The following is a 20,475-nucleotide window of genomic DNA, read 5'->3' on the forward strand; positions in this document are numbered from 1 at the left end:
TAAATATATTCGGATGCAGTTTAAATCAACTAATGTTAGTACAAAATTATCTAGAAGCTTCAAAAGATTCTGTCTCTTGGTATATCTCTCTGGAGTGTTTATAGTGAATTGTATCTCTTACCAGCCTCATGCAGGTAGCTGATCACAGCATTTTTGATCACAGCATTTTTGTTCAGCACTGGCCCTCTTCTCTTTCATCTGTTCTAATCTGAGTTCCTTTTTATCCAACTGCAATTACTAGAATAGTACATAATATTTTAGAGGAAGTATCACCAATTTGTAGTTCAGACTGATTTCTTTCCCATCTATTGGAAAACCAAGACACATTGAAAATGTTGTTTGCAGCCATTTCATGAGCAGCTTCAGCACTCAAATTTCTCATTTTCTCCTTGCCACAAACAGTTGCTGGGCTTTTCATCTCCCAGTTTGTAACAGCAGCTTGTACCAGTACCCGAGTCCTTAAATTTTGAGTTTCTCAATTTCATATTATTATTATTACTTCATTTCTTAAACCTCAGTTCATTCTATTTTGATCTTTCTGTAATATTAGCATCTGAAGCTTTATACCACCCTAACCAAGCTTTTTACTTACCATACCATTGTTTAGCACAAGCCTCATGGCAATATCATTTCGGTATTTTTCTACCACACAATCACAAACCAATTAGGTTTGAAAAGACCTCTGGGATCATCAAGTCCAAACTGTGACTGAACACCACAATGTCAACCACACCATGGCACTGATTGCCATATCCTGAAACACCTCCAGGGACAGCGACTCCACCACCTCCTTGGGCACCAGCTCATTCCAATGTTTAATCATCTCTTCTATGAAGAAATTTCTCCCTAAAGTCCAACCTGAAACTCCTTTAGGAAAGGTTGAGACAATGTCCTCTCACTCCAGCTTGGTATCTCAAAAACTTGCAGTTGGGCCAAAAATAACCAAATTGGGGTGTAGACTGGCAGTAGCACATGTGATAGCAAAGAAAATTGTTGTCCTTCACCAGATTGACTTGTGAGAGAAGAATGAGGTCTGTGTAACCTAATGCAAATCAGTTTTGTGTAAGTGACATGTTATGATCGACACGTCAAATATCTACACAGAAGACATGCCAGAAAAATCCTCTACATCTTAATACATAAATGTACATAAAAAGTTTTTATTCTGATTAAACCCAGGATTCAGGTGATTAACAGTTACCAAGCATTTCAAAAACCAGCTGAGTTTAGTAAGTTTTCAAGCAAGCATGGAATAAAATGGACAACTTTTATAGCATTCAAATAGCTTTTTAGTGGTAGCTTGTTTCTATAAACACAGTTTAAACTTTAAAAAACTATTTTCCAGTATTTTTAATCCCTATAACAGCTCACTGGATTTACACCTCAGAAATTATTGGTATCAAGGTCCTTTTTCTCTCTGCTATTGTGCTGTAAAGCCTTGAAACAAACTGAAGGAACTGAGGAGCTTTGGCTCACCTCTTGCCCTTCACTTTGTGGAGCTCAAGGTTTTATTCTCTGATTACAGATTTTTATTTAGAGTCCAGTGAAGAAAAGAGAGAAAATCTTTCTGATTTTCAGAAGAACTGGGGGGAAGATGGGAGAAGAGGCCCAGGAAATTGTTTCAAAGCATATAAACACTCAGTTTAACAATTTGCATATTCAGGGAGTTTTAGGCACCTCATTTCTCTGCAGGAGGTACCAAACAGACAAATTTTGAGGAAAAGAGGGAATTTTTGAGGAAAACAGGGATCCCGTGATACAGAACAGGAGGGATGGCATTTGAAACAAATGTATAGCCAAACACAGTGTAATACTGAAGCTACCCAAAAAAAATTGCAAAATGTTATAAGGTAAAACAACATTATGTTGGGGCTCTGTTGCAGGCTTTTTTGTTTGTTTGTTTGTTTGTTTGTTTTAATGGAAAAATAACTTTCTTGGAGTGTATAAAAGCTAATGATTTTCATGGAAAATTCTGCTTTGTGGAAAGTGTACTTGTTATTAAAAATATCTGCCTCCCTCTCAAGCAGCACTAATGCTCAGCCCTGGAGATAGCGCGAGCTGTATGGACAGGGACAGAACTGAATGATGACCACACATTTATAAATTGCAGAAGGGGAGAAGCTTTGTCATATTAAAGGCATGAGAGGTTTTCTTCCTCTCTCTCAAAAATTTTTAAATGCATGGTGGACTTGGAAAGCGAACAATCAGGAAATTATACAAACTAATAAATATTCATGAAACTTCAATTTCTAGTTAAACATTAAGCATATAAAAATAATATACTGGTTTACAATTAACAGTAATGTCTACTACACTTACATTTGGCATTCAGCTGAATGTTGACTTTTCACTCAAATTATATTGAGGAAGAAATTTTGAAAATAAACAAACAAGTTTCATCTGATCAAAAATTCACAGACAATTAACTTTTAAGCATTTTATCTAGATTTCATTTGTTGAAATTTTTTTCTGCACAGAAGGATAACTGCAAGTGCAATGAGTGATTACTGAAAAATTATAAAGGAGAACAGTTTTTTCATATGAAAAAAGAAGTAATATCACTTTTTAAAAACAGTCAGCAAAATATATTTTTTAAGAATACAGGAATAAGATTTGCAAAACACTGTACAAAGATCCCAGAATGAAATAATTTCCATTTAAAGATACTATTTTGAAATAAAATGTGCACTTTAAGAGCAGATAGTTTGCTAAAACACTTTATAAACGACTTCAATTAAATTCTATTCTATTATGCAATGCTATTAAATGGTACATAAAAATTACCCTATTACCCCCAAAAAATAATGTGTCATTTCATACGGTACATATCCCCCTTTTTATGGCATCTTTGTCTCTCATATAAAATAGTGAATTAATTTGCTTTTTCACTCAATCATTTGAAAGTTAGATACTAGATTTTTTATAATCTTTTAAAATTGTATCAACCCAGTATTCAATAGTGCTGACTCCCTAGCTGAGTGCGCAGTTGGATGTCTGATTATCCCACAATATTGCTTCTGATTGCTAAACGAGTAATCTCATCTGTATAAGTAAAAATAATGTCTAGAAAAAACAACCCCTGAGGTTTCTCCCAGGAAGAATTTGAATAGTATTAGACAATCATAAACACCAGGCTATCATCTTCTCCATTTGCAGGAACTTCCAATCTAACATCATAAGTGGGTTCTATGTTAAAATAATTTTAAAAAGACATTAAGCTGTAGATTAATGGGAAAGGAATGAGAATTGTATAGCTAATATTTAGTAATGGCTACTTAACAAATTTTCAATTTTTCTTGTCACATTTATTGTGAGAACCTGGTATTTTCTCTTCTTTAACTCCTTAACATGCCATCAGCTACAAGCATTACTCCTGACACATAGTGGTGTAAATGAGGTAAAACTGGTATTCCTGCTCAAAAAAGATGGGCCACCCCTATTTCCAGCCCTGCCAGTGTCCGACTGTGGGAATCTGGGCAGGGCATGTAGCCACTGCATGATGGTTACATGCTTCGTCTCTGTCTGATACCACACCATGCTATTTAATAAGCCTGTCATCTGTCATCTGACTCCAGTCATTGTCAGCCTCATAGCCCAAACCAGTCTGTGTGCCTCGACTCGCAGCTGAAGACCCACACAGTAAAAGACTGGGTCTGCTGCTCTCTATTAGCTGTGCTGATGACTCCAGCCCTGGTACTCAGCCACCAGCAGCCAGAATAAAGTAGAGAGCATAATCACTGATCATCTCTCCTCTATCGTAAGGGAATCCTGCCTCACTAACGAGGATTCCTTATTACTGCAAGGACCTCACTTTATGTAAACACAAGGACCTACTGCCCTTAGGTTAGAATCTGAATAATTTTTAGATTAGTGGGGGACAGAAAGGAGAGAATGGCAAACACCTTCGCAATTCTGAAAGTGTTTAAGCTCAACTCAGTCTGTTCAATTTCACCTGCCATTTAAAAGCATGATCTTCAGAAGCTGCTAATGTGCATTTCCTATTTGGAGTGCTCATTCTTTTCTATAGAACAGCTTTTTCACCTGTACAGGAGTGCACTTCTTCCTTCTGTCCTAATATTAAAAATAATCTCTTTAGGCTACTGCTTCATATGTGCTAGAGGGCTTCAGCCCCAGTTTTCCAGCACTTGGCCAAAGGGGCTCTTGCTGTCCAATGGAAATTCAACCAGGAACCAGGAAACATGGCTGTGCCCCTTGCAAGGGTTACTCTAAGTCTGGTGTTCCTTTTATACTCCTTTTTGACCTTTCTTTGACTGGTACTATTAGGAATGCATGTTGAAATATCTCCATGCTTCAAATGGGGACAAGACTCCAATATCTGTCCCTCTCTTGCATGTTTCCCCAGCCACTCTGGAAGAAACACCTATTTCCATTTCAGAAACACCTCTTGTTTGTGTGTGGTCCTCTGGCATACAATGGCTATTCATGAGCCAGCTGAACTTTTTACCTGACCACCAAGGCACCAAAGGACACTCTCTAACCAAATCCTTGGCCAGATCTGAAGTTAGCACTAACTTTAATTCACAGGATGATTACCTGTGATGATAAATCAAAAATAAGTAAGCCCAGATGACTTTTAAATGTCCAGAGATCTGTCTGTGTTCAGAGAAGAACCAAGCAGTGCACATGGCAGTCAAAGATTTGGTTATCATATTTTGGCAGTGGCAAAGTAATAAGCTCACCTGTCCATCCCACAGTCACTGAAAGCTGAATTTATTAGGGCTCAAGAGATATTTCTACAATCTGCTTTCTTCACTGCTACTTTACTTAACATACAGATATTTGCACATAAAGAAAAAACAGTTTATAATCAAACACAGATCAAAATAAAATTTAAGTATTCCTCCTGAATGGCATGTTAATGGTAAGTTCATTTTTATAATTCTTTATCATGAGATGGAACCAAAGTGATTTGTTTAGCCTAAAAGCTATCATCTGTTTACCATCTATTTTTCACTAATTACCCCCCAAAGAGTACTGTTGCTTACAAGAATGCTTCAAACTGTCATTTTACTTACAAGCAGTAATTAAACATTTCCTTTCAATTGCCACAAAATACACAATCTCTTATTATTGTTCCTTTCAATTAGTGTAATTGAGAAATTAATTAAGTTATAGGGAGATTTCTGAATAGGATTTGTTTACTTAGACCTTTCTTTATCTTTCACAAATTTGCTTTTTACTGCTTTAAAAAGGGGAGTGAAGCAGCATAAAAACCAGGATCAGTTCCTCTCTTCACAGAGGCAATGACAGGACTCTGATTTAATAAAACAACAATCAGAGCCCCAAGGCATGAGAAGAAAAACATCTCTCCTCTGTGCAACTCTGGGTGAAATGGTATCAAGTCTAAGGCAAGATGATTTTCTTTCTTAATGAGAAAGATACTGTAAAGATGACAACTTACTTAAAAATATCAGATATGCTGTAATGGCCTCCTTAGAGTTGCCAGTTTTGAAGTGAAATTTAATACCTACCCTGTCATCTTGTACAATAATTTCCCTTATCTTTTAAACAACTTGAGTTTCTTTTTCCTTTTTTTTTTTTTCCTTTTTTGAATTTACTTGGCCACTAAGAAAGAATACACATTAAAATTAGTGCCTAGAGGGGAGGAACAGGAGACAAAAGGAGTTATTCCCCAGACAAGAAGTCGAGGGAAGCAAAAGGGATCAGCTCATCTCTGCTGGGTCACTTCTCCAGTTCAGTTCTGGGCACGAGCAGCATTTTGTGGAGCTCCAGGATCCAGGGTGGGGACATCTGGACCTGGACACTGAATGCACACTTGTCAGTCACCTATTTCCTTTTTGATATAAGTTTTTTGAAGATGTGTGTAATGTGTAATTCAGCTTATCAGAAGCCTTGGTTTCATCTGGCATGGGCTTCACCTCAAGCCACTGATCCTGCCACACAGAAACATTGCATAATGCTAAATTCTGTGCGCCCCACAATGCCTTTAGCTAAATTGGCATCTTAGTTGTGAGCATCTCACCCACAGGAAATCCAGTTATTTCAAGAAGCAAATTGAAGTAGCAATTTAGAAAAGAAATATAGAAAAATGTATAATTAGGTTGAAATTATGTAACTTTGTATCTATTGTTTAATAGTTGCAATGAAAATAAGAAGAAAGTAAGTTTTATTAACAGTGTAATTGTTACATCTGCTTGGTGTTGTGCCAACAGCTATGCTGCTAGCAGCAGCAGCACACACAAGACAGGAACACTGGCACAATACAGCTGCTGATCCTGGTAATTTTATCACTGATAAAACCTAATTATGGCTTCCCAGTTAATTTTGTATTAATTAGTGAAAAATGCCAATTCATCAAAAAGAACTTTCTTTTTTAATTCACCCATTTTCACAATTTTCTATTCCATGTCAAGATACTTGCAGGCCAGTAAATTTATCTTGGGAAGGTCTGTTCAAAACTAAAGAGATAAACAAAGAGATTCTTCAGTAAGTAACATTGCTCTGTTAAAGGATGTATTGCTTTTCTTGAACTCTGATCAGAGACCCAAAACTGGCCTTCCCTCATTTCACAGCAATGTCTTAATGATGGGGAAATGGTTCTTCTAGGCTGGGCAGGGCATCTCCCAGTCTTTTCTACTTGTCTATTACATGTGTATCAAGATAAAGACTGAAATTTCTCTTGTCCCTCATTGGGATAAAAATACTGATGTAGATGATCACATTTTACCTTGCTTTTCCAAGAACGCATAATCACTTACATAGAATTAAGATGGTGGGAAGCACAAAGAGTCATCCCATGTAGATGTCACTCATGGGGAAGAAAAGCCTACACAGGGCCACTGGCTGCAATTCATCCACCTCCCTGCAGGCATTTCACATGTAAACACCTGAGTCAATGTCAGACAAAAGCAGTACTAAGATTTTTTAAGACCTACAGGAGCAGACAACCTCTGCTCTGAACAGGTAACCTCATTAATACTATTACTCTACAAACTATTGTTTAATATCTGCAGTGTGAAACCTTGCATATTTTATTTGAGCATACAGCCAGATCCTCTAGCATGACACAAAGAGCCCTACCACTTACAAATGAGACTTGAACACTAGAACTTATTTTTTAGATAATCTAAGATTCTTTCAAACTGTTCAGGTCTCCACCATCACCTAAAAGACTGAATTTAAAACACAGTATCACACAATATTCATGTATTCTTCACCAATAATTGCAGCAGTCCTGACAAACTGTTCTTCATGTTCACAGCTGTTTTGTTTCATTTCTTCTTCTAAACTACCCATAATCTTCTTTTTCTTACCTTACTCTTTTATAGTCTTGAAGTATACACACTTCAGAGACATCCTTAGAGAAATAAATTCATGGCATCTGAAGGCTCCTCTGATAAATGACAACCATGGCAGAAAAGTAATATTCCAAGCAACCTTTTGTACTCTCCTGAAGAGCATCATTATAGACCTGACGGTTCCAGAGGAATGACTGAGCAACAGGATGTATTCTCTTACATTCCAGAATTATGGAACTTATTCACTAGGTACAGGAAAAAAAAGCTTCAATTTTTAATGAATTAAAGGTAATTTTTTAATTAGAATAAAAATGAGGTATATATGAGAACTGCAGGCTCTATCAGGAATGGAAAAGCCAATGAAACATTCTGCTAAGAACAAATTTTGACCATTTGATCATCCAAATGCATCAAATCTTACATAAAGACCATAAAGGTCTTTTATTCTCCAAAACAATGCAGAAACTTCTTATTAACAGTGGATTGCTTCCCACATCTCTATGGAGATTTAACTCTCAAATTACTGTTGATACTGTACTTCTGTGCTGATCATTTCTGCTTCTAGAAACATTAGGGAAAGTCTTTTATTCAGTATAGCTGGGTCCATTCAAAAGCGAAGTCACAGAGCTGTAACTGTTAAAGAAAAAGAACAGAGCTTCTGTGAAATAATACCTTTATTTTATTTTCCACCTTTTTTCAGAACAAGGAGGAGAAATAGAAAGTGCTTTGAAGAAATGGGCAAAACACCTCTAAGATGCTATGGAAAAACCATGAAAGGAGTAAAAGGCTAACAAAGGGTTCTTAAACAATTCTACAAACGATTCTAAAGACCTAAGGATTCCTCATAGTTTTTTCCACTTAAAGAAATGTGGTTTATGATGTGCAGATTAATTTCATCCCCTCTAAAGTATTTTAGAACTACTCCACTCAGCACCTAAAATTTTAGGAAAAATTACCTTAGAGTTGAATAAAAGATCCTTTTATTCCAGAGCAAGAGAAGCAATTTGCACTCTAGTATCACTGGCTGTGAGCGTGATAGTCTGCCATGTGTACTGTTTTTCAGGCCCAATAGATAATTCACTTTTATTCTGAGCTAGTTCCCCCATACACCATTACCAGCACTGACAATGGTGTCTCATGGAAAGGCTGCAGTGCAGGTCCCCTGCTGAAGCTGAGGAGGCACCTGCATAGCCCTGGCAAGGAGGGCTCTTCCTGGTAGGCAATGCAAAATGCTTGGTTTTGTTAAAAAAAAAAAAAAAAAAAAAAAAAAAAAAAGAAAAAAAGGTTTTGGAAGAAGCTGGTTTTTTTTTCCCAATTTTTAAAGCATGAGATAAATAAAAGATCACCTTTTGATTCTTCCAGAGATATTTGATCTAGACCACAAGGGAAACCTTGCAAAAAGAAGAGCAGTGCACCCCCAACAGAGAAAGCTACACCTGGGCTATGTGAAAACTGCAGATAACAAGGTGCTGAGGCAAGAAAAACCTGTTCATTTGTATTTTGTTTTTAAACTGAATCTGAAGAAGACCCAGAAGAATTCAAAATGTCCTCCCAATAAATCAATATCTTTTGAAATCATACAGACAATGAAATTTTGAGTAATCATAATCAAATACAGCACAAGAGTCTGCAATGCTGATTCCTGAGAACTACAGAGACAGAATGTTGCTTCCACTAAAACTTCAGTTTTACATAAGAACATCACTATAGATAAAAACTACCTAACAATTAGGTGGTAACCTAACAATTTTAAGGCAGACACCACTTCAAGTATAAGCTGGAACTTCCTCCTGTTTTTCACAGCACAAATTGATGGCTAAAACAGAAGCTCTCTCTGCCACCCAGGAAGAGAATGTTAGAAATAGCATGTAATGTAAGTTATCACGGAAAACTTTGTTTTGAGCAATTTTCTGCCTTTAGCCCTGGTGTGTTGCAGAAATCCAGGTTAACACTCTGAGGAGTTGCCTTCAGCTGCTGCAGACAGAGATGGCTCATTTTCTCAGCCTGCCTCCTCTGCTCAGAACTGTACTGCAAATTTAAAAGCCACATGCAATGGGGGTAACCCCCAATATTAATGGATATGCCACAGCACAGTGTTTCATTATTCACTTTTCCGCCTTTCTTCTCTTTTTTCACATTATTCTGTGTAGTTACATCACAGGACCCTCCCCAAGGAGCTCTAACTTTCTTGACATTAAGTGATACTGAATCGTTTGGAAAACGAAAGCTTTCTTTTCCTGACATGGAAGGCATGGTGCAAGGTTAGATGAGTGTCCGGTCCTCTCCAAACCACACTGTTTGGACTGTGGTCCAAATAGACTGTTTTTGTAGAGGGTTTTGAGGAAGAAGAGGACAAATGGTCTCTGCCAGATGCAGAGATTGCCTTAGAAAGAGACATGGGGACTGGGGGCAGTGCTGGAAAAAGTTTCACAGAGAAATTATGAAAGAAAATAAAGCTGACGTAAAAACAAGGAAGAGCTAAGGCTTATATCTGTTCCAAATAATTTCTGGTTCGGGTATTATTTGGCAAGGTTATACTGTTCTCTACTATCTTGAATCATAAACTTTTGCAGAGCAAGAGCCTGTTTTCTACATATTTTGCAAACAAATCTAAACCACAATCTTTCAGCAATAAAAAACTGTCTTTTCATTTACTGAGTTAGATATACTATTGGTTTTATTGTGCTATCATTTTTCATGCAGAGTTACTTTCTGACTGTTTTGAAATCAATGGACCAATATAGTTCATCAGAGTTTTAAAGCTCTTTTTTTCCCTTTTTACACCAGTTTTCAGATTTTTTTTCTAGCCACACTGCTTGAGGAGTAAATACTGTTCACTGCCTTACAGCTGCACTTGATGGAGCAGGGATTATCAGATGCTATCTTGTCTCTGCTCATGCAACCCAAAACTTCCCGCCTGGCTGAACTGGGTAATGTGATATAGTAATCCAGGTAATCATTCCATTGCTCATCCTCACTTCAGTTCTCTTCTTTTATTTGCACTGTCCACACACAGAAGCAGCTGTTCAAAGTGAGGGGATATGCAGGCAGAAATATAAGGCTCATATCTATCTCTTTGCCAAAAATTCAGAGTGTGTGTCAAACGACTTCCTAAATTCTTTCAGATGACATCATGTACTGCCCAATGAGAGGTTCTTGCTTAGCCACCAACAAATCGCTCCATACAAGCTCCTCTGTCGATCACAGTTCTTCCCTAAAACAAGTCAACATCCTCTACCCCCTGGTGCAGTCCCTGCTGTCTTACATTCCCTACAAAAGCAGGGAAAACAAAGGCCTATGCCTTTAAAAATGTTGAAAAATTAAAAAGGATTGGGAGGTATCCTATATAGGGGAATTAACTCCATGAATTCTAGTTACCAGCTCCTTCATATGCATAACAAGAAACACCCAAAGATTTCACTTCTCATTTTAAAAAATTCTCAGTGTTTTCCTCAAAACTCTATAAAATTACTTTCACTGAAGCTTTGCATGAAGCAGGCATCCAGTGCTGCCCATATTAAATGGCATCTGACCAACAAATATTTTGTCTAGAAGGAGATTGTATAGATACTTATCTGAAAATTACAGGTTCCTAACCCCAACCTGTGAAAACATAGCAGTGTGAATTTTTATTTTAAAAGTCCTTTTATTATGCTTAAGTAACTAGCATTTAGAAAAATGTACTCTGAAGGTTTTTAAAGTTTTTTTTTCCTTTGGTAGAAGAAGTAAAAGGTAGGTCTAGTGTATTTTATGAAAACAAATGGAGTTAAAAGCATTCTACTTCTATATTTATTACTTCTTGTCCTTTCTAATACATTTTCTTGAACTAGTTTTACAATATTTTTTCAAGGTTAGTAACCACTTGGATTAAACTGTTAATTTATCACACAAAACAATACAAAAGGGTTTTTAAAATATTCATTTGAAGGGAAAATGTTTTGGTTATTCTGCTATCCTCTGCACTCTAAAGCATTTATAAATATTGCACGTCCCATGTATACAAATTATTATGTTCTCAAAGTATACATGTGTTGATTACTTAAATATTGAGAAACAGGGTGAGGATGGGAAAGAACTAGAATGTACAAGTCAATATAAAAAAAATCAGTGCTTCTTTCTTCCCTTCTTCTCTAACAAGGTAAAGGAAAAAACCCATAATCTTTCACAGAAAGGATTATTTTCTCACTCCTAATATTATATTAGATAACATTGACTCCTATTTCCTTGTATCTATCTACAGGACATAAGCACAGTAATTCTAGTGCAACTTGGGCAATTGCTACCTGCTATAGGTAGCTGGTGCAGATCACAGTTTTGTTAAATTTGTAACTTGTGCTGTGTTTGAACAGGAAGTTTGAAGCCCAAACTTAGTTCCTTGTTTTTTGTTTCTTTTTTGGTTTGGTTTTTTTTTTTTAATCTATTTAATGTGGGAACCTATAGTAATTACTGTGGAAAGAAAGCAGATTGTGTGTAAAATCTGACTCTAGAATAACTTCATACCTTCAAAGCTAATTTTATATAGTCATCGTGAACATGGTTGCAATTGTAATGAGCTTGCACGGCAGTTTCATATGGAAAACTGGTAGAAACCTAATCCATAATGCAAGACAGCAGAACACTTTATAGGTAAATTACCCACAACACAGCAATAAATCAAAGGCAGTCCCATCTGTCATTTTAGAAGCAGTAGGAGTCTATTACAGTTTGGCACAGGTACGATGCAGCCGGATGGAGAGCACTTGGCTTGCACAGTACCTGCTGCCGGGAGGGACCAATCACCTTTCCAGAGATGAAAGGCAAAAATCACCAGCCTGATTACCCCAGCAAGAATGGCAGTAATGAGAAGCTGAAACACAATAATGAAGTATCAGGACAAAAGAGGTGAGAAGTCTAGTGAGAATTTCTGACTAATTTATATTTCTTTCCAAAGTGTTGCCCTCAAACTAAACATCATACTCAGTTCAACTTGTAGAGAAAAAAAAAATTGTTTATTTTTTTAATGTTGCATCATTAAAGGTGAGTAATTTCTGATTTTTGATTGTGAGAGGGAAAATATTTTTCCCTTATTTTGCAATGCTATCTATCATTCTTTCCTGTTTCAAAAATTGTGAAGACCAATGTCAATATCACAAGTATGTGCAGCAAAAATCCAGGTAATCATTATAAACAAAAAACTGATAAAGATGAGAAAGAGAAAGCAAGTGATGGCAGTGAAGGCCTTATCATGACACAACAAATATTATTTTCATGCTCAGTGAATAAGCTTCTGCCTGCATAGCCCACACTAGTTTTCATGGTTGAGAATTTACATATTCATTTATATGTCAGTTGATTTCATGAGTGCCTTAATTATGCATCAAGTTAAAAGATGCATATAAATAAAAGGATTAATGTACCTACGAGTTCGATTATGTGCATGTTCTATGAAATAACAGGCTGCATCCTGTGAAATAAAGTATCTGAAAAGATTTTTCTGAGATTCGGCTTTTTTTTCCCTTCCAGAATATTTTCTCTTTAAGAATATTGAGTGATACCAAGTATATTTTAATAGCTTGCTTCGTTCTAATAAATCTCATTGCTTTTTGCAAGGACCAATAAAGCTCACAGAAGCCAGGAGTACAACATCCGTCCATTTAGCAGTCAGTGATCTGATGTATGCCAAAACAGCATAAGATGATTCAGAACCAATCCTGAAGGCAACACTTGTAAACCCTTTTCTTACTATAAGACACCCTGGACTTCCAAATAAAATCACAATCCACAAATACTGTGGTGTGCAATGACTCTCAGTCATGCCTAAATATGAAGGAAATAATGAATTTTCTTGTTCACAATACTGTGGTAACTATATGGCTTTTGATAAAATGAATTACTTGCTACTGAGGTCCTAACATTGTACAAAACTGTCAGCAACTCTTGTACTTGATCACTTGATAAAACACTTCAGAATTCTTTACTATTTAAAATACTGCACTGTGGCAAAGCTGAATAGGATATATGTCTGTGTAAGCTGAGATGAGAATTGAGAATTTTCTAAAAACCTGCAAAAGTAGAGGCTGCAAAAAGGGTTTAGTTTATTTTCTTGTTTTGTTTTGGTTTGGGTTTTTCTGGTTTTGTTTTGGTTTTATTTTGGGGGTTTTTTGTTTGTTTGTTTGTTTGTTTTCCAAGTAGGTCTACTTCCAGTATAAAGGAAACCACTCCTCATTTTCCAAAATAAATAATTCCTTTGGTGTGGCAAGTATACTGAGCTGCATAGAAAATAGAAGATTTATCTTCCAAGTCGCTCACCTTTTTCAGCAGTGACATGACTTATTGCTAAAATCATGCTTTATAAATGAAAACAGGCTATTTTTAAGTAAAGAATCACTGAATATTTTTGTGCTACAGTATTGTCAGACTTTCTATCAGACCAGAAAAGCATGACTTCCATTTTTAAAAACCATGTGTAAACCATGAAAAGCTACTGAACTTAGAAATCAGCACTTAATGAGTACTTTGCTGCTCAGATCAGACCAGATCCAGGAATAACATTCTACAAAACTCACTATTGCAGATTCAGCTGTATGTCTAAAATTCAGGTTCTGCAATTTGCTGTTTGAACATCTTTTCAATTTAAGACAAAAAAAAAAAATCCATAAAACTAAACTCTTAAAGAATTTATGACTGGCATATAATATACAGGCATTGGAAACTATCGGTTTCACTCTATTTCATCTGACTCAAGTCCAGCATGGATATTTGTGTTCAGTTTAATAATATATATACACCACAAGCTGGTGTAAGCCTAGCTAAACAGTGATCTGGTCTTCAGTTTGCCACAGCTCTTCCTTTCCTATGAACTTCCATCATGACCAAACCCGCCATTTTCCAGACTCATGTGGATATACACAAATCCCTGATACTTAACAGATGACAGAGTTACAAATATCTAAAATTTTCCAGAAATAATTCCTAAGAACTGAAGTAGTTCTAATGAACATTCCAAGAACTTGGTATCTGCCTTGCTCCACTTTCAGTTTAACCACCAACTGCTTGAAACTCAAGAAAACATGGAAGTGATGTCTCCTGTTGCTCTTTAGGAAAATACAAAGGCATCACTGGCTGGATGTGTGGCTACCAAGTCTTGATTTACTCTGTGGCAGAGCCCCTCCACTGCACCCTGAAACAACTGCTCAGAGAAGGAAGCTCAAAGAGGTGGCCCCCAGTTTTGGAAGAGAGGACCTCAGCTGTGTCACTGCCCAAGGTCAGGGAGTACACACACAGCCTTCTGGAGGGGCAGGGAAGTGGGAACATGTCTCATCCACAGCACCCCCAAAGCACCCCAAGGTGCTGCTACCTCTTGCAATGAATACTAGATATTTCCTCACAGACTGCGAGGGCAGTTTAGATATCCAAACTGGAGCTGTGAGGGACAGACTTGAAAAGCTGGGGCAAGGCCTCATGCTACAAAATCTAAAGCTGCCCTGCTGCCCTAATTCTGTTATTCCTTTTTAAATGTTTCTTCTGATGCTTAAGAAATGAAAAATTGGCAATCTGGGCCCCAAATCCCAATGCTATCTATATAAAAATGCACAATATCATATAATTGTGTTGTCGTTGCTTACAACTTACAACTTAGTGGTTGCTTTTAAATTAACATTATATATACATATTATTACTTTTTCTCTGTAAAAAGTACATTAAAGTTCTTTTCCTCTTTTGAACTAGACTGATTTAACTGAAGACAGTTAAAAAACCATAAATTAAGAGATAAAATAAAAGCAATATATGGGGTTAGAGGATGTCCTTTGGGACATTGGAGACAATTGTAATTTTTTTTCCATTTCCTATATGCATATAATTGAATTAAACATTTTTATGTCTCTCATGTTACTTGCAATTGGCAAAAATGGTCTGATAATTTTTTTCTTTTTTCAACACCTTGTGTGGTTTGAGTTCTATTAGACAATAAACAAAATATATAAAATGATAACATAAGGAAAATGGAAAAGGATAGCATAAGGAAAACTAAAATAAAATTAAATAATAACCTCCCCAGGTAATACTTGGTATTATATCAAGCCAATTTAACAACCTTTATGCTATGAGACAATCTGTATGCCACTACAAGTCTTGCCTCTAATAGCTTGCTGCTCCTTGATATTTTTTGCCTATGACAGAATGTAACAGAGAAAATTTTAACCTATCTTCAATCAAGAAAATTCTTTGACACACACAACATTAGGCAAACATCTTCCTACTAGGAACTGCCAACATCTAAAGGAAGAAATATTTAACTAATGATCTTCACCTCCTTGTCAAATGACTGTTAATTTTGCCTTCTTTGTTTCACACCAGATTGTTAACAAGTTTAGCATATGCATTTCTGGTTCTTTCAAATAAATGTCATCAAAAAAGCAAAAATCTTTGAGATGTGCCGACTTTCTAGACATTACAAAATGTCAAAGGTGTTGTCACTTAGAATATTGCTTTTAGTTATTACTGCATTCCTCTTTGACTTACACCAAAGTCAGGAAGGAGAGAGTGCTAAGAGGACATTGATTTGTTGATTTATTCAGTGCTTTTCTAAGGTAGAATGGTCCATCAAACTTTATTACTGTAAAGACAATATGGATTAAGTATACCTGAATTGGACATCTCTCTCCTTTTTCAGGTATAAGCCCTTCACTAATTGATGCCAGGATCTGATGTGTGTATTAAATCAGAGGGAATTTTTTTTTTTCCTGTGAGAACAGTTCCACTATTTCAGCAGAAAAAAGACTGAACTTGAGCAGAGTGAACAGAATTTATCAATGCATTCTTTTTTGTACCACTTCCCAGTGTACAAGTTTACTGTCCATCTCCTACATCTGATGGCTTATAATCACTCTTCACTTTCCCTGATACATTTTGGTTTTGGCCTATATGAGTAAACCAGTGGAGCAATATTTGCTTCCTTAACATATTTTGATTTCTCTCAGAATGCAATGCTTGGTACAGATCAAATTCTTTGATGGAGTTTGACATTTGGCTTAATGAAATATCATTCTTGTTTTCCTGTGTGTAGTTCTTCCATTTTGAACTATGTTTGTTCTAGTTTTGCATGCCTTGAGCTTTGGAAGGACCTGAATGAGGAAGATTCTAGTGAATATTTTATTTCTGGCTGCTTTAAGAGTGAGAAGGACCAGAAATTTCCTTTAACTGGTTGCATTCCACAGATACATTTATGATATTATTCAGAGAAGAATCAAGTAACATCCTCTTTCTTACCTCCACTATCATTCTGTGTTGCCTACCAATTCATATTAATTTCATTATTTTATGTAATTCTTACAAGGAAAAAACAAATGGAGCCAATAAATATACAACCCAAGATATATATATATCTAAAAAAAGAAGTTGATCCTGGCCCTTTAAGTCAAAAAAAATCAAAGAAGTCTCCCTCTTTTTTTTTTATTTCAGAACCAAAAAAAAAAAAAAAAAAAAAAAAAAAAAAAAAAAAAAAGCAATGCACTATGCAGAAATAGATAATGGAATATATTAAAACTCTGAAATCTGTAGCTGGAATTTCATCTACCTTTTTCTCAAGTGTCAGATACGTGAAATGTAAAAAATTTTTATCCGCCAGTATTTTAGACAATATGATGACAAAATGGGTACCACAAAATGGTCTTGAATGCCCATTTATGTAGTTTGCAGAGTAAAGACAAATCTAGAATATCCTTTAAGAACTGGTAGTAACGACTTATAATTCTTACACTATAAAATATGATGAAACTATGATAAAGAAATGATTAAGAATGTACAGACAAGTCTGTACAGTTGTTATCACTGATAATATATACCAGGGTTCAGGGTCTCAGAAATTAGTAGACAAAAATCCTTTATTCAATACATCCTTTTAGCCCTTAATAACCAGCATAAGAATTGATTCCAGAAAATAGGAAAAAAAATTTCTAAAGCATAGAAATTTGCAGCTTCTGGCTTATTTCTTAAATTTCTGATTGTCAATGCCATGCTCTTCTTTACCTCAGAAGTCAGGAAACAAGTCAGAAAAAAAAAAAAAAAACAAAAGGAAAAATGAATGTGCTGAGAATTACAGGAGCTGAAAAATGCTGGATATTTCTATGCTAATGTTTAACAAAGTGTGTGCATAAAATCAGAAAAAAAAACCAAAAAAACCCAAAAAATTGTGTGTATGCATAAAATCAGAGAACAAATGAATAAACAAAGAGTTTTGTTTGCTGTTTTGCAAAAAGATGAGAAATGCAATACTGCTTGACTGCTGCTGGGTTTTAATTTACAAAATGAGTGCAAATGACATTGGCTTCACTCAGCCCAGTTTAAAATACGTGGATATCTTTAAACATGTACTATACTTCTGATGCTCAAAATATTGTGATATATGTTGGCTGCAGCCAACAAGGTCTGAGGATAAGGATTGACATGAGATTTCCAGGTGAATAGTGACATTTCTTCTGATTTCTTAAATCTGTGTATACGTGTGTATGTATGTTGATCCCAGCCCGTAATGCAACTGCAGTCATACTTCATGTCCATGGTTATGAGATTTCTGTCCCACAGCTTCCTAGAAATGTCCCATTTGGAAAAAATTACTTTCCCTCTTGTTCGCAGAACAGAAGCAGTGAGCCAGTTGAGTTAGGTAACTGACCAGGATTAGCCCTTTGACACTATATTGAGATGAATAAGGGGTTTCACATGGTCACTGACTGTGGTTGTGATATTTTATGAAAATACCTTCGCTAGGATTTTCTTCTCCTGAGAAGCTGAGAGGGCTTCAGCTTCAAGTGTAAACAATTTGTTATCTGCTAGTGTGGAATGCAGCAGGTGCTTTCTTGGTTGGTCAGTGTGGGATGTTTCTACTTGGTGGCCAATCGAGGAGGCAGCAGTTCTCGGACTCTCTAGGAGTCACAGAACTTTGTTATTCATTCCTGCCTATTCCTGTCTCGCCTTCTGATGAATCTTTCTCTCTGTTCTTTGTAGTATAGTTATAGTGTGGTCTTTTTTAATGTAATATATATCATAATATAGTAAACCAGCCTTCTGAAATGGAGTCAAGATCTCCCCTTCGCTTCACCAAGTCCTGACTGCCCTGAAGACCCACGGCAATAACTGACAGAACTCATTTGGTTTTAATGATCACCTCTCCTCTCTTTCTAAACCTCTTATTCTCACTTATATTTTATGGCACTACAGTGTGTAAAATTTTTTGCTTCCAAACTTGTTTTGAACAGCTGTTTTGTCAGCCACAAGCTAATTTTTCTGTCACTAAACTTATAGCTCATCTTACCTCTTCCTGTCTCTCATATATTGAACCATGATCTGGATGCAATTTGAGCTTAACAAAACTGTATATAAACCCTTCTTCACCCCTGCATTCTCATTTCCTCCCTCTTTGCTTCTTTGTAAAGAAAATCTCCCAGTCCATGCTACTCTTTTTTTCCCCCTCTTTCTTTCCCAGCAAATTCAGGTCATTCCCCTTCATCTTCAGCAGATGCCAGGGTCATCCTCTTGGCTATTTAGTCTCTGCCAGTTTTCTCCCTGAGGTTTGTGTTACATCATAATGTGATTTCTGCCCAGTTTGCCTTTCTGGACCTTGTTATGGACACATGCCAAATACTATTGCTCAAGCTGTGTTTCTTATTTGCTGATGTAAACTTTGATTTCACTACTTTGCTCAGCTGACCTCTCCCCTGGTATGGCTCCTCCAGTTCCCCATTTACTATAATAATGAATTTTGTCATCTTTTAAGCCCTTCTAATTCTGCACATTTTTTTTCTCCCTTCCTGAGATTCATTCTGATCCTTTCTTCCTTATGCCATCATTCCTAGCCATATCTTCCAGTTTCATGCCTTGATCCACACCTGTCTCTGATTTTTATTACACAACTGACAGTTTTAATTAGTACTTACTTCACAAAGATCCAACCCTGTACCCATTCATATCTTTTTAATTCCAATCTTACATGGAATAAAACAACCTTTTACTTCCTGGTTTATAAAGAACACTCTTCCACTAACCTTTCTCTACTTTTCTACCTTTGGCCACAATCCTTTTTGACCCTGGAGTGGACCTTACAGGTCATGGATTCACATGTAAACAATACTTTTACTAAGCAAATGAAGACCTCTTCTGAGCACTTCTCTGAGAAAGTTACGAACAAAACAAATTGATTTGGTCTGGTCTGCATTTAAAGGCCATTCTTTTGACATGTTGAAGGGTCATCCCTGAACTGCACTCCAAAGGAATGACAGGAAATTGTAAAGACATGCCCAAGCTACCAAGGTCAAGGCCGTGGTTCAAGCTACCTAGTTCAAATACCTATAGAACATAGCAAAGGGATACAAAGCAAGTCTGAAGCAAAGGGATAGAGTTTTCACAGAAGAGTATAAAGGAAGCTGAATATCAAGAACCAGCTGCTCTCTAAGCGAAGTAGGCTCCTGCAAAAATATACTGAACTCATGGAGTTTTCTGAACTCCTTTGTGTTCAATGACATCTGCCACAGGCTTCACACGCTACTAGATTATTTCATGTGAAGAGTTTAAACATCCCATTAATCCATTCCACAACCTAAGGAGTTATGAGAAAATGAGTTACCTTTTCTTGGTATTGTCGTCGCGATGAATCCAGGGACTGGATGAGGGCAGTGGCATGACCAACAAACATGGCATAGCAAGTAGCCCCCACAATCATACTCAGCATCGTTATCCAGAGGTCAGACATGCTGACAGGTGCACGGGCTCCGTAACCAATGCAGAGCATGTGGCTCATGGCTTTGAAGAGTGCATATGAGTACTGCTTTCCCCAGGAATCGTTCTGCAAGAAAAGAGACAAGTGACTGAGCCTGCGAGCAGCTGGAAAGAAAATTAAATATGTACCTGTTTAGTGGGATCATAGATTGCTGCCTCTGAAAGACTAGTTGGGTAATGCATCCTCTCTGTTTGAGAAGACATATTCCTTCTAAATTAACTGTCAGATAAAGTGTCAGAGATTCTGACAGATAATACTTATCACAGTGAAATGAAATAAAATTGACTATTTTTAATACATGATTACATTCTTAAATGTGGGTGCTACCCTAATTACAAGAAGACTAAAGGTCAATTTTATTTTACAGCCCACGGCAGATGGATTGTAAAAAGCTGAGTATTCAGACTTATCAAGCACAATAAGGTGATATTTTGTTTTAATATG

At 36.5% G+C, this 20,475-nt stretch overlaps 1 protein-coding gene across 1 annotated transcript in view; it reads right to left on the reverse strand.

Moving 5' to 3' along the window:
- Window positions 1-20,475, reverse strand: part of HCN1 (hyperpolarization activated cyclic nucleotide gated potassium channel 1) — a 192,607-nt gene that overhangs the window by 47,320 nt on the left and 124,812 nt on the right. The window contains exon 4 of the mRNA XM_038125209.1: window positions 19,879-20,097. Within this exon, the coding sequence (XP_037981137.1) occupies window positions 19,879-20,097 (219 nt within the window). The remainder of the gene's footprint in view (window positions 1-19,878; window positions 20,098-20,475) is intronic.

The sequence above is a fragment of the Motacilla alba genome, chromosome Z (assembly GCF_015832195.1).
Source record: "Motacilla alba alba isolate MOTALB_02 chromosome Z, Motacilla_alba_V1.0_pri, whole genome shotgun sequence".
Taxonomy (NCBI): domain Eukaryota; kingdom Metazoa; phylum Chordata; class Aves; order Passeriformes; family Motacillidae; genus Motacilla; species Motacilla alba.